The sequence below is a fragment of the Pipra filicauda genome, unplaced genomic scaffold (genome assembly GCF_003945595.2).
Source record: "Pipra filicauda isolate LSUMZ 115617 unplaced genomic scaffold, ASM394559v2 scaffold1_size10287979_pilon, whole genome shotgun sequence".
NCBI classification, from domain to species: Eukaryota; Metazoa; Chordata; class Aves; order Passeriformes; family Pipridae; genus Pipra; species Pipra filicauda.
In genome coordinates this window covers 4,879,857-4,894,061 of record NW_024104310.1, presented here as the reverse complement: position 1 = coordinate 4,894,061, position 14,205 = coordinate 4,879,857, and the positions used below count along the sequence as shown (strand labels likewise).

Below are 14,205 nucleotides of genomic sequence, written 5' to 3'. Positions count from 1 at the left end.
GGATTTCTCCCCAAAAACAACAGGCTCCTCATTTACTCATATCTATAATAAACCTTTCAAATGGTCATCAGGAAAATAAGAGCCAATGCAGCTGAAAGGGTTTATACAGAAAAGGTAATTGTGATTTTTTTGCTAAAGGCAATCAGAATTGTCATCTACCCATGAATTTAAGAAGCACCAACACAAGCACAATTAAAAGTCTCTATTACACGGTCAGGACCAAGCAGTCCATTCTTACCCCAGAGTTCCCCGGCCTGACATGGGAGGACTTGGTGGTTTTTGTGTAGGCGGATTTGTTCTTGACAAGGTGCCAGTTCTTGCAGGCTGGTTATTTCCATGCTGAAATAAGGGAAAACATGATTTTATTTTTGTAACAGAGCAGCCCTATTACTGACAGCTTTTTTTTTTTTTAAGTGTAAGAATATGAAGTGAGAATTCCCAGACAGCTTTCAAACAGCAAGTTTTCAGCTACACACAAGACAGACACCAGTAAATACAAAGAGTCTAAATACAAGCTTAATATTTTTGCTATCAATTTACAACAGACATCAGAAAGGTAGGCAATTGACAGGTTCACGCACAAATCTCTTATATAATTTTTTTCTTTAAAGGGAAGCCACATTTGTATTCATAGCCATTCAGGTGTTAATAATTTAAATCAAACTTTAACACTGACAGTACAATACAGCCAGCATGGCCCAGAATTTCTCAATTTGCCCTGCTATTTGACTAGCAGAGTCATTCAGGTTGTCTGGGAAATCTCCTGCAAAAAATGTAAGTGAAGGGATCAAGGCATCTACTAAATTCAGAGCAAAGCACTATATGTGTTAGAGAAATTAATGTATCTATGTATAAATGCAGATGTCAATGTATCACAGATATATTGACAAACGCTAAATGCTGTAAATAAAAAAAAGTATAGCATGTTTAATCTAAATATCCTATGGAAAGCAGAGGAGAGTGTAAGAGAGCGCTAGTTTTCAGTTTTAATGGCTCTGCAGCCTCTACTATCAGTCACATGAGGCACTGTGGGTCAAAGGAGAAATAATACTTCTTACCTTGGCTTTTAGCCACTTAACGTTGGCAAGAAAAGGGGGGGAAAAAGGTAGAAATTAATGGCAGATCCATCACAACTGATAGGACAGCTTAAACTACAGATAATCACATTTTTTAAAAAATCGTTTGTGTCTACAGATAATTAGCTCATCCCAGTACACTAATAGAGATTTTACTGTCTCAGTCATTGAAAGTTCTATGTCTGACAAAGTGACCAGAGGAAAAGCACTTGTGTCAAAATTAAGTTTAGCTAAGCTTTGCCAGATATGTTTGCCAGGCTCCTCATGGGCAGTAAAGGTGTGGAAAGTGCTTTGCTGACCATTCAAGTACAAATTCAAATGAATGCTATTTCAATGGCAACGTGCATTTAAGAATTCATTCACAGAACACAGTTTCAGCTATATGTGTAGAAGAAACGTGCCTGTTATTCTGACACTTAACCTTCACGTGTTTTGAAGAAATCCTAGCTGCTGCATTGAATGGCAAATAAAGAAAAGGGAATTTTCAAACAGGATGAGCAGCAGCGCCTTTCACCTCTGGTTTATTGACTGAAATCTGATTCAAGCCAGCACAACACTGGCTGCTCAAAACTGTGTTGGCACGGCTCTAATGATTGTTATTCTGAAATTCTAGCTCTTAGAATCAAGTCATTATGTGACTCCACTGTATCATTTTAACAGCCTTTGTGATTGCAGAGGAAAAAAATATAAAAACTTCACCTCATGATGAAAGCCTGTAAAATTCTAAATAAATTCAAGTCAAATTCTCTGATTTTTTTCGGCAGGGGGACCTGGGGGGTGGAGGAATGGGATGCAGGGATAGACATTCATGTTTTTGAATGGGAAAAAGATTGGTTTCATCAATTTGGGGAGGGGGGGAAGCAAACACAAACACCCAAGACATTAAATAATCCTGATGCTTTCTTTTTAGGTTGTTTGGAAATAAACTGTCACTTCCAGAAGAAGCCTCCTAAGGCACAGCACTTAGAACTGTGGTTTGCACTTTCTCTTCCTTCTCCAAGAAACACAGATCAGTTTAAAGGCATCCACGAACTCAGTAAAAAAAGTAAATAAAACATGCTATACAGCAATGTGCATTTGAGATTACCAACAGGGTCTGCAAAACCACTGAAAAACAGTTGGCGTTTACAAATCAAAAGAGGTTGAAAGCCACTGCCCTAAAGTTATTCATATTGTAGAACAGAAACACAAAACCTGTTCCAAAATTCAAATGAAAAAGTTTAGCTCTGGTAAGTAAATTTTAAGGTCAACCCATTTACTCCCAGTCAGGGCAGAGGTTCATCACCAGAGTGGCAGGCACTTAAACCACTTCTGTCCCCACATACTTATTTCATGGATAAACATGAAGGCTCAGTTTCCAAGATGCCAGAGTAGTCTCCAAGGTATTATATTTTTAAAACAGGCCTTTAGCACTGAAATTTGCTTTCTCCTCTCACAGGAATATGTGACTCTTCCCCTTCCTTCACCAGTTGCCAGGGGCAATGGCATAATACAAGGAATTTGTTAAAGGAGACCAAAAAGTGAAAAACTCTTGGTCCTGTCTCTCACCAGCAGCCATAGCTAGAAACTTTTTAAAGGTTTAAAAGGAAGGGTGGCATGGTTTCTTATCCAGCCTCTACTACTAAATTTGCCTGCCTCAAAGATATAAACCCAAAATGCTTCCTTTCTCTCCTTCGCTTATGCAGTGTCACTCAGCATTTATGGTGAGTATCTCCACCCCCTTTTTAATCCCTGTTACATTCTGCCTCCACTGCAGTGACAATGAGTATCAACATCTAGCAATGATTCAGTTATCTTCATCTTATTTCAAGCCTTTCTACTGCTAAGTACTGTTTAACACACTGAACATTTATCTCAAGTCCAACAGCACTTAACCTTTATTTCTATCTCTAGCACTACATCAGGTGAGCGTTATCTCTTTTGCTATGAGTTAAACAATATACAGATACACACTCGACTGTGCAGAAGAATTAGAAACTGTTGTCATACTGCTTTCTATAAGTAAAAAGATCCTCTCTGTTGCTGTCAATATAAACAAGAACTGGGATTCACATGGGAGAGGAACTCCTGATCCAAAAGACCTAAGTAAGGGAGGAAAGCAAATGAATCAAAGCGAGATGAACCATATGGCTATTTAATCATGGTTAACAAGCTAATTAATTAGGAGGAGACTTTTTTTTTAATTTATTGGCTGAGCTTATGAGGTTAACATTGCTGCATTTCTTGGTCTGAAAACAAAATGTAATGCTTTCTAAGCAACTAAAGAAAACTGCTTGGAATCGGGAACAGTTTATGCAGCAGAGTCTAGACTCACCATGATTTTAAGGAAAAGGTGAAAAAAAGATAGCAGAAAACCAAAAGGAAAAGTGGGCAACATGTTTAATGTACATTCAAGCATCTCTCTACAAATGCCTCTAGGCCAGCTAGCCAGTTGGCAGAACATGACCATCACCAACTTGCCTGATTAGTACCGAGAAGGTCAGAGCCAGGAAGGAAGGAAATGCAGGGCATGAAGAGAAGCAGCAGCATGCATAAGGTTCACAGCTTGAAGAGGGAAGAGACTGTTCTGAGAGGGTATAAAATAAGAGATGGGAGATGCAAAAGGAAAATGGCTTAGTCAAATAAAAAGCATCATTGAGAACTCCTGCAGAAGCCATGAGGAGCATGAGTTGCTTCTCCTGCTACTTGTAGTACTGTACACACAGGAGACAGTTGTCAGCCAGATACTGGCATCCAGGATGACACACAGATTAGAACAAAAACACAGCGTGTAGGCTTGCTGGGAATGCTTGTGATGCTGAGGCAGACATCTAGATAGAACAGGATGTTCCCAGAAACAAGACAGCAGGGTAAGCAGCAGTACTGGTTGGGCTTTCTTGCAACCATCATAACAGAGAGATGTTTTAAAGAAGCAAGCAGAACAATTTTGCCTTTTCAGGGAAAACCCAAAAGGCATGTGGCAGTCCTGGATAAAGCTTTAAGGGCTGTCACAAAACTAAGAAACCACAGTCTCGGGTTCAAGAAATAGGAGTCAACCTTTTTGCATTTCCAAAATATCACAGCTAGGGCAGTGACACATCTGCAGGGTTTCAACAGCATGGAAGAGCAGGTTGACCAAAGACTGAGAGCCAACAGTGGACTGGAAAGCAGTAATGCAATGGGCAAAACAGGTGTTTGCAACAGCCATGCAAGGCATTTATCAAAGCCAAAAGTGAGGCTGCTCCCATAACTGATGCCAGGAATTTAGAACACCTGGACTGAAGAATTTTAGCTGTGAATTTGGAAGGACAAGAAATGATTGCTCATACCAGGAGGCTTACTTGCTTAAGGCAACTATTTTGGCAATTCCAGCATACTCAGTTCTGGTAGCCTAAACAGTACAAAAACACCTGCAAATAAAGGCAGTACTGCAGGTTGCTGTAACTGAGGGCAAAGGGAACAAGACCAAGAATTGTATGAATGGATAGGGTGTGAGACAATCAGAAGTACCTGCTGGTAGCTAAAGGATGTCCAGAACATTGAGGGACTTCAATGGCTGGCCTCAGGAGGAGCCATTTAACTGTTTTTAATAGTTTTCATGCAAAGTAACAAGTTGTGGGGGAACATTAGTCATGATTCAGAGAACTATAAAGCTATCATTTGAGCTACAAACTGTGCTTGGAAACCTAGGGGTAGGGATGTTGCACACAACTCATTAATGTGAGCAACTGTATCTATAAACATACAAAAGGCCACTTGCACACAGAAGCAAAATTCTCATCACAGTGATGTCCAGCAAGTTTCTCCTGCACATGTCAGCTATGAACTCTCCAATTTCAGATTGCAGGAACTTCAAATCTCTATGCAGGCTGCTTGTACTTCCCCTTGTCGCTCACTATTTCTCCAACTCCTGAATTTAAAGAGCCAATTTCTCTATATCCTGCCATATTTAGAATCACTGAAAGTCATCATTAAAGATCATGCAATATAAGTGCTGATCAATGGAAACAAAAGTTTACAAAGTGTGCCACTCCAATCTCCATTAATAGTAAGTATCTCCATTAATACTAAGTTACAAGTAATATACTTGTAACTTTAATATTTATGGTCTGCAAAAGCAATAATCGGCCTAAGATCAGTCAACCTTTGACCAGTAATCACAGTCATCAACTGCAATAGAAAAAAAAACAAAACATGATTGCTCTTGACTCTTTAGTCAACCTCCCCTTTTACTTAAAAAAGGTATTTCCTTTATTAGTCAAGGAAGACAGTCCCTACAGAAAGGTAGCTGGCCAGTAAACCTTTTGAAGTGCTATTATATGTGTGCAGCTTGGCAATTTTGCTCAAGATTGCCTCCTGCCTCACCAGTGCAGGAGTTTTGGAATACCACCAGGTGACACAGAGCAAGAAAAGCAGCAGCTGGAAAGGTGCTTGTATATGAAGGTATGGGATGGCTGAGGAAAAGAAAGAGTAAAGCCCCAAGTCTAGAATATGGTTTCCTTACAGAAATCAAGATATGGAGAATATATAATCAAAGATGCCTTTCAGCAGGCAGGCTGTATGTGGGTGTCAGACACCCAGGGTAACACACTTCTGCCACTAGTTTTGTGCAGTTTTCACGACATGATTCCTGTGTCTCAATTTTCTTACCAGAATGTGTCAGAAGCCTCTTTTGTTCTTTATCTCTTTATAGTCCATGTTAAAGCAGATTTTTTGGAGAAAATTTAGGGTTCAAATCAATATTTCTTTCAAAATTGAACATATGTAGGTAAGTCTCTCTTCAGTGATATTTTACCTTTATCTTTTAACTATAACCTCTCTCTGTATTATCTGCAACATAATAATTAGCCTTCTGTTACAGCAAACAGATGTAGCTTGTCAGTATTGCTTCTCTCCTTTATTTTTGTTTGTTTCCAATTAAAAGGCAAAAATTTTCACGTCAAATGTGACCTTACAATGTTTTTTACATTTTAAACTTCTATTAACATACTCATAACATTAACCTGCTCATGGATCATAGACGAACCTTATATTCTTCCCTCAGCACTCAGTAGTCTTGTTCAGACAAAGATACCAAGATTCCTGCCTTTAAAGACTTCAAGCTTTTTCAATTGAGTTGGTAGCTTTGCATCTAACTACAATAAAAAAGGTTAACGCAAAAAAAAGTATTTTCAAAATTAGAAAATAAAGAGACCTCAAAGTTTTGAGTTTTCTTTGCAAGCTGAAAGGCTTGAGACCTACATTGTATCAGATGACACTAGGCACGCTTCTGATTTCTAGTAGCAAGTGCCCTACGGAAAGCACGCAGTGTTAACACTCACAACAGAGTCATTAGAGTTGGCAACAGGAAGTCACTATTTCTCCCAGAGAAGCATTCTTTACCCTACAGCAGTATTTACTGTTGGGCCGTGACCCCAGAGGGATGATGTGACATTAATGGAATTGGCAACATGACATCCTTTGAAGCGTAAATGTCTGATAGAGGCTGGTAAGGGGACAAAGGCAGCAGCGGCTCAGGTTCAGGATCCCTATCTCACTTTGGTTTTATTACAGTGAATTATTTAAAAGTTAATACTCCAGTGGCTAACACATAAACAGTGTTACCCTAAAGGGTAAGTAGGCACGATTAGGTAGCCTTCCACCCTCACATCAGCATCTCATCTGCATGTTTCTTTTGCACTGACACAGATGAAAGCATGAGGACTGCAGGCGAGTAGGACAGGCTGAGAAGGGTGGGTGAGAGCAAGACACCCTTCTCTAAGCTTGGTGTTTGCTAAGTTCTGGCCCAATCCCTACTTTAAGGGAGTCCGTCCAACTTCTATTTGCTTGAGAAAGATTTCTGAATGCTTAACTCCTGTTTGACTTCCTGGGCTCAAAATCTTCTTATAGTTTTAATGTGCTGAAATGCAAATTTTTTTATGGTGACAAAATTATTATTTTTTTTTAAATAAAGCTGAAAAGCAATAATCTTCACATACAATTTAAGTTTGGTTTTGAAGAACTATTAGTTCCATAAAATGAACTTGATCCCATTACAGCTATTAGGCATTTCAATTAGGCATGTATTCAACATTTTATCTGCCTGTACCATAAGGCATCATTTCAATTTCCTACTTAGCTGCCATTTTACAAATTGCTGCAATTCCACTTGCCTCCTAATCGAAAAAGATTATAATAAATTCAAAGGCCCCTCTGAATTTGGTTTTTAAGGGCAAATTCTAGGGCTTTTAAGACAGCTTCCAAGCTTCCTCCTTCTTCTCCCCACTCTTAAACTAAGGATTTTCTGTATGAGTAATTGTGTTTGACTTATTTATTTGCTGGCACAGTATATTTTTTCTTTCCTTTCACAAAAAAAAGGAGAAAAAGAGGAAGAAAATGTAAAGTAGCCTCTGCCTAATAATTTTAAACCAAGCTCCACACAGGAAGGTAGACACTCATATCACGACAGTTGCTCTTGTTTACCAAGAACAACTTCAGCTACACTCCCCTATGCCCAGAGGGTGACAGCTGAGCAACTATTTAACAGACCAGCAGAAATGCCTGCCTGTGTGTTTCTCGGAGCCATCCTCACAAAACTGTGTTGCAAGGCAAAGCCTTCTTGCTAGCAAATCAACTTTAAAAGCCCTCCTAATTTTGACTGATGCTAGCCTCGGCTTTATAGGGACATATATAAAAAACAGCAACTTTCCTCCTTTTGGAGACATTGTCTATAACTGTCCCTGCAACTCTGTCATCCTAGGGTGCTCTACAAAAGCTTTTCAACCAAGAAGCTGCTGGGGGAGGAAAAAGCACTGCCTTCCGAGGAAATGTCTCCCATCAGTGAGGAAACCTGCTATAGAGAGCAGCTGCTTACATCACTGCCACCTCCACCCTCACCTGCCCCCACAAAAATTGCTGCATGTTATGTGAGACAGAAGGAAGCAGGTTCTTCCTGCCCCAAGTGCAGGCACCTGCTTTTGCATCCCTTCTACACAGCCATAAGAAGCAGAGACAAAGAAAATGAGCTGTGAGTATATATAGGAGGTGTTCCTGCATTTGCTCAGATGGAAAATGTATGGCGAAGATAGCATTTACCCTGAAGATTACACCTTTCTGTTTTTTTAACTCTGAGAGACATTATTTTTATGTACACTTTTTATAAAAAATAATTCAGGATCACCATGAAAAATATACTGCATATTTAAATCACATTTTTCTTAGTATCAATATTTAATGAAATCAATAAAAGCAGAAACAGAGTATAATCCAGTCTGTATTTTTGATTTCTCTTCCTTGTGTTTTTCCTTTCTGTTTCTTTATCAAAGCCTGCACCAGAACACAACAGAGTCCCACTAACAGCAATATTGTCATCTGCAGATTTCAAAGTGTTACATAAATTTTATTTAATACTTAAATGCCAATGTATGTGTTGTACTTTATTTTACTGATAGTGGCTACAGCAGAAGACATTTAAGGACCCACAAGTTAGCCAAACTGACAATTATTCTAGGCAAAACTCAAACTTCTTTTCCTCTGGAAAAACATGGTTTATAAGGCCTTGTTGGACATGTTGCTGTCCAACTTAGGGTGAAGTTTTTGCTCAAGAAAATAACACTTAACAGAATCTAAAGCATCTTCTAAGACCATTCTGGACAAGATAAAGTTTGTAATTCAATATGCTTCCCCCTGATTTGCATGTCCAAGCGGCAACTCAGGTTCTCAGCATCATCTGTTATTTGTGCTGACTTCCAACAGGACCTGATCTGGTTTCTGAAGTTGTTTTGGTTTGATTTTCTTATAACAGCACCAGCTACATCTAGGTTTGCAGACAAAGTAAGCTACTTCCTTCAGAGCTTTGATCTGTGTCACTCTTGGAACCCAATTAATATGATGGCTAAAACATTTAATTATATCATTACTTAATGACATAATGACATAATGAGTGTGTCCAGCAGTGTGTCCAGTGAATGTCAACACTAATGAAGGTGTCAAATGCATGACAGCCACCTTGAACTATATACCTGAGGTCTGGTTGGCAGCTTATTTCATTTGTGTAACGAGTCTACATAGAAAATACCAGCTAAGTGTTTCATGCCTTTCACAGTTGTAAAAATAACTTAGGCAAACCACTCAATGAAGAAACAATAGCAAGATATAATTTGCAGCTGACTTCTAATGAGTTGGTAAATTTGGTTACTACTAGAAGCTTTTTTTTACCTCTGAAAAGACCAAGTTTTTAATATAGAATAAACCACTAACATTTAAAAAAACCCGTTACCAGAAAAATAGTATAAGAGCTGCCTAGAAATAGGTAAACAGCACTTTATTTCCACCCCCTAAACAAAGAGGGTCACGTGAATAAAGACACTGGCATTCCCAAAAGCAAATAGCCATATTGGAAAATGCAACTGCTATGCCTTAACAACTTTAGCCTTCATGGATCAAACCACCTGTTTTGAGCCTGCACAATGCAAGTAGTTCAGCAAAGCATCAATTTCAGGGACTAACAGTAATTATTCTACTTTTTAAAAGTCTTCTACAGCACTTGATCCCTGGAGCACTTAAATGCAGAAACCAATAACCTGACACTGAATTCCTGTGTTCTCTATTCATAGAGCGCTCAAATGCAGACTGTACTGAAAAATCACCAATTTCTCTGACTCCAGTGTTTCTATTTTATAGAAATTCAGACCACGTCTTTCAGACTTCTACACAAGACTGTTTTTCATCCAGTCTGGCTTCAATTATTAGTGTAAAAAACCAGGTTTAATACAGGTTTAGTTACAAACAAAAGAAAAAGATCAGGTAGCCTAAAGTCACTACATTAATTCATAGGCTAGAGCTGTCAGGGTATAGAACTGCTTTTCAACTTGTGTTGGAATTAGACTCCTCTGGCGACTGGGAGGGTTACTACAGAGCAGGAGGGACACTGGTACTCTTTTGTGTCAAGTAATTCTGAAAGATCTGCTCCTCAAGAGCTCAGCCATTCAAAGGGCACACGACAGGCTGATGTAGCTGCACAAGTGACTGACCAGAGCACATCAAGCTTTAGAGGATACTGGGGTGTTGAATAAATGCCATCCAAAGGAAGATTATTGCAAACTGAATATACCTGGAAGGCCTGCTCTAGAGGGATACAAAGGTATATTATTACAAAAAGATATCCAGGGAGCAAATGGTGTTATACTAATTCACTTCAATTATGACCACTTCAAGGGAGGTAGACATAAATTTATGAAGGTTTTTATTTAGAGAAAAGGAAAACAAGGCTGTCCCAAAAGCATGGGAGTGAGACATCAAAAATCACTGAGATTTAAATGCAAACTAGCTGACCCCCTTTCTCCTGTCCACCCTCCAAAACACCCCACCCCCAGCTAGTTTCCCCATAGGAAAGGACTTAATTTTTCTCAATAACTAAAGAAGTAAAGGGAGTGGCAGAGACAATTTAATCAAAAGGAGGAAGGAGCAATCCTAAGTCAGGCTGATGACTTGTCAAAAAAAGCCACGGCTAAGATTATGAGCCATTATTTCCTGACAGTATGACTACCACTGACAGTCACAAGGTTATGGCAAACATTGCTCAAAAAACCCTCACTGTAAAACAATCCATTTTGTTATTGTAATGTTTGTATGTGGGAGCATATTAAACCCATAATCCTTCCTATCATAAAGGAACTAATCATTTTAATATCAGTAGCATTCTGCCCTGACCCTATCTCCTGGTCTGTGTTACTTGGAGTCCTCAAGTATCCGGGTATTCTTACCTTTACGCCATGGCCAACATCATCCAGCACCGTGTAGTCTATAGGTTTTCGAATATACCTTACAGGACGTTCCATGTTCGCTGGTGCTATAATTTTGTGAGTTCTTGATGTGTTCTTATTGGTCGTCAAAATGCCTATCTCTCTGCGAGCGACCTTTTCTTTATGGATGTCCACAGTCTAGATTGAAAACAAGAAAGTATGGGTTTCTTTAGGCATTTGCTGGTTTTTTTTTATAGAGCTAGCTACATGTTTAGGCTTCACTGTTAGATGAAGAGTCTGAACTAAGTTAATGTGGCTGGAAGGATGCCAATTTATTGATGAAATGAGTTTAATCTACACAAATGTTGTTAGAAAATTACACCTTAATGAAATAACCAATATTAATAATAAAATTACAATTATACATTACTGGTTTGACACTCTAAAGACACTATGCAGACACAGTCCTTGCAGATTAACCCTCAGTGTTCTTATGACTGGCACTAGTAATAAATTATTCCGACTCCACAGCTGGGAAACCAGGACAGACAAGCTAAGCAATTTGCCCACAGCCCAGAGGGGGACTAAGCTTGGGAAGTCTGTGCAGTAATTTCTTTCAGCAAAGCCATCAGTGCATGTCAGAGTAAGAGTCTGCACGGAGAAGGACTAATTTCAGCACTGAGGCTAGTTTCAATCATAGTGTTCATAGCAGCTTTACTAAAAAGAATAAAACAAAGCCTTAAAGATGCAAGTAAAGGAATATAAAATATGCTGAGTACCATAATTTTATTAGAAAAATACCTAAAGAGACAAAGAAAAGCCAGTCCAGCAGTCCGTGAAAAATCAAACTAAGCTTCACATAACAGACACTTTTCTACATGCAATATAACCACTGCTTAAACCCTAGCTGAAGAAGAACAAGTCCAAATCAAGCATCAGATGTCACAGGAACTCCCACCTCTAGAAAGCCTATTTCAAGCTTCAGGGATTGAATTTACTGGTTTAAGTACCTACTAGAACTTCAGGATCTCGAAGCAGGAGATGGTGTCTGACAAAAAACACCACTTGGAGCAAAACCTATCAAGTCACCACTTTTTCCACTAAAGAAACTAATTCTTAGTCTGTAAGTATCAATTCCTCCTAGAGAGACTGTCATAGGAGAAAAAAAAAAGAGTGAAGGTTCAAAAAGAAGGAAAAATCCTTGTCCATCAGTATTTGTTTAGGTATGTCTCTAGAAATAGTCTTATCTAAAATGAATGTTGTGCTGTGCAAAGTTTTGTTTAGTGAAGCAGAGTCAAAGATGAAGCACAGAATTAGTTTTCACTCTACTTCTGTATGAGGCAAGAGGAAAAAAAACAAGGTCAGTATCCAGGAAATGACCATTTCTAGGAAAGCCAGCGTTCAGTGTTCACTGTGAAATGTCTTCAGCAGAACTGCTTTTTTCAGTAACTGGTACACATGCTCAAGTAATCTTAAATTCTCCTGACTACAGAAACACATAAACCCCTCCTTAATAGGTTTGTTAGATACCATTGCAGATTATAAGTGGAAACACAAGTGGAGAAGCACCTAAAGCAGGAATACCAAGCAAGCTTGTTTTCACAGCTTAGAGCTAAATAACAGACTACTTGTAACATTGCAAAAGGTTCTTTTACTTTGGAAGCACAGAGAATCTTAACAGAAGTAAGAGTTGTGATTTTCCAGAGCAATGCAGGACATTAAAAATGCATGTCTGCATTAGCTTACTTGAAATAAATTAATTAAATATTCCAATAAAACTTTAGAGAAAGCTTTATTGTTCCAAATGCTCATGCTCTGAAGAATCCCCAAGTCAGGAATTTAAAAAATACCTTTTCAAGAGACAATCCTATATATCAAGAATTTACCACTACATCAGTATCAGATATCACCCACTGCAGCCACATTTGCTCTGATGGCAAATTTCACAGATGATAGCATGAGGACTAAAGAATAAGACTACTCATTTTTTCAAATCCAGCTATTATTTGTTCTTTTCCTTTTAGAGAGTAAAACATACATGTTAGTTCTGCCTTTAGTTTGTTTCTTGATCTTGTTGAAAAGGATTATGAGTGTTGTGCTACACGTTCTTAGATCATCTCTCTTCCAATTTCTCCATACAACCCGAGCCTTTCTGTTCAATAACAGCAACTCTCAAACTACCTTTTAAAACTCTTTAATAATAAGCAACTCTTCATATTTTCTAATACATGAGCACTGCATAGGTGAGAAAAAGAACCAACCTTAGAGCAACCTTAGAACAACATAGCAACATAGGAGGCTGAGAACCCCAGTCTAAGAAACACACTACAATGTTTCAAAATCGGATATTTTAAAATACTGCTATGTCTCTTGAAATAAATCATGCTTCTACTTCATTCTCACAAAACAAATCTGTTATTACCAATAAATTCATTTTTTGTTCAGTGGATGGACAAAAATGCATCTTCATACTAAGCATTCTCTTAACGTTCATAGTAAAAGAAAAGAGAAATGAAACAAAACAAAGCCCTTCACAGTACAAAAAGATGCATCTTCTCCTAGCAGGTAGTCCACAAAGTCTGATTTTTCCTCCCTAAAACAATGAAAATTCCATAAGTTACTGCAGCAGAGGGTAAGAAATTCCAGGAAAAGATGCTGTACCGTATCTGTTTTGGAAACTAAAGTAATACTGCAACACGTTGTTAATGGAAAAAACTCTTAGAACAAGAAAAGAGCATATATTAATTTTATTAGACAGCTTATCCAAAATGTAGTAGTGATCCGTAAAGCCTTTGCATGGATTTCACTAAGGTAAACAAAGCAAAGAGGAGACTGACTGTATCAGAGAGCAAAGAGGAGACTGTATCATAGCACAGGGCCAGCAACGGGGCACATATGTAAGCCTTGAACAGCATTCAGGCATGTCTGTGCAAGAGACTAATTTGCTGTTCAAAGCAAACGAGACTGCAACTCCCACCACATCTGGTGCACCGGAAAAGCATGGCGGGATTTTACCCCTATGCAAAGAAAAGGCTCACAGCATATGCTTTGCCCAGAGCAATAGGCTGCCCATCAGAGCTACTAGACAGCATCTTACTTCAAGAAATTACCTTTTTTTTTTTTAGATCTGCATATTAGTAACTCTGATGTGAACATTATGCAAAACAAAGCACACAACAATTGTTCATTTTTCTATTTTTATTTGTATCTATTTGCTTGACATTCGTGTGGAAGTTTATTCTTTAGTCATAGGCAATGTTTTTCACTTCCAAAAGAGGAAATACTCGACACACAAACAATTTTTAGTAGGACAGCATAGTTATCCAGCCAGATGAGTTAATGTGCAAGAGACACATGCCACACATACCAGGTAACAGCCAAAACAGACAATTCTCAAAAAACTCTGGTCACATTTGACATCTGTAGCT

General features: G+C 38.5%; 1 protein-coding gene across 5 annotated transcripts in view; it reads right to left on the bottom strand.

Moving 5' to 3' along the window:
* The window catches only part of ABI1 (abl interactor 1), a 77,933-nt gene that overhangs the window by 17,673 nt on the left and 46,055 nt on the right, over positions 1–14,205 (bottom strand). For all 5 annotated transcript variants that reach the window (XM_027717453.2, XM_027717454.2, XM_027717445.2 and 2 more), the window contains exons 3-5: positions 10,799–10,975; positions 1,059–1,073; positions 239–339 (exon numbers count right to left, since the gene is read on the bottom strand). In XM_027717453.2, coding sequence (XP_027573254.1) covers positions 239–339; positions 1,059–1,073; positions 10,799–10,975 — 293 coding nt within the window. The remainder of the gene's footprint in view (positions 1–238; positions 340–1,058; positions 1,074–10,798; positions 10,976–14,205) is intronic.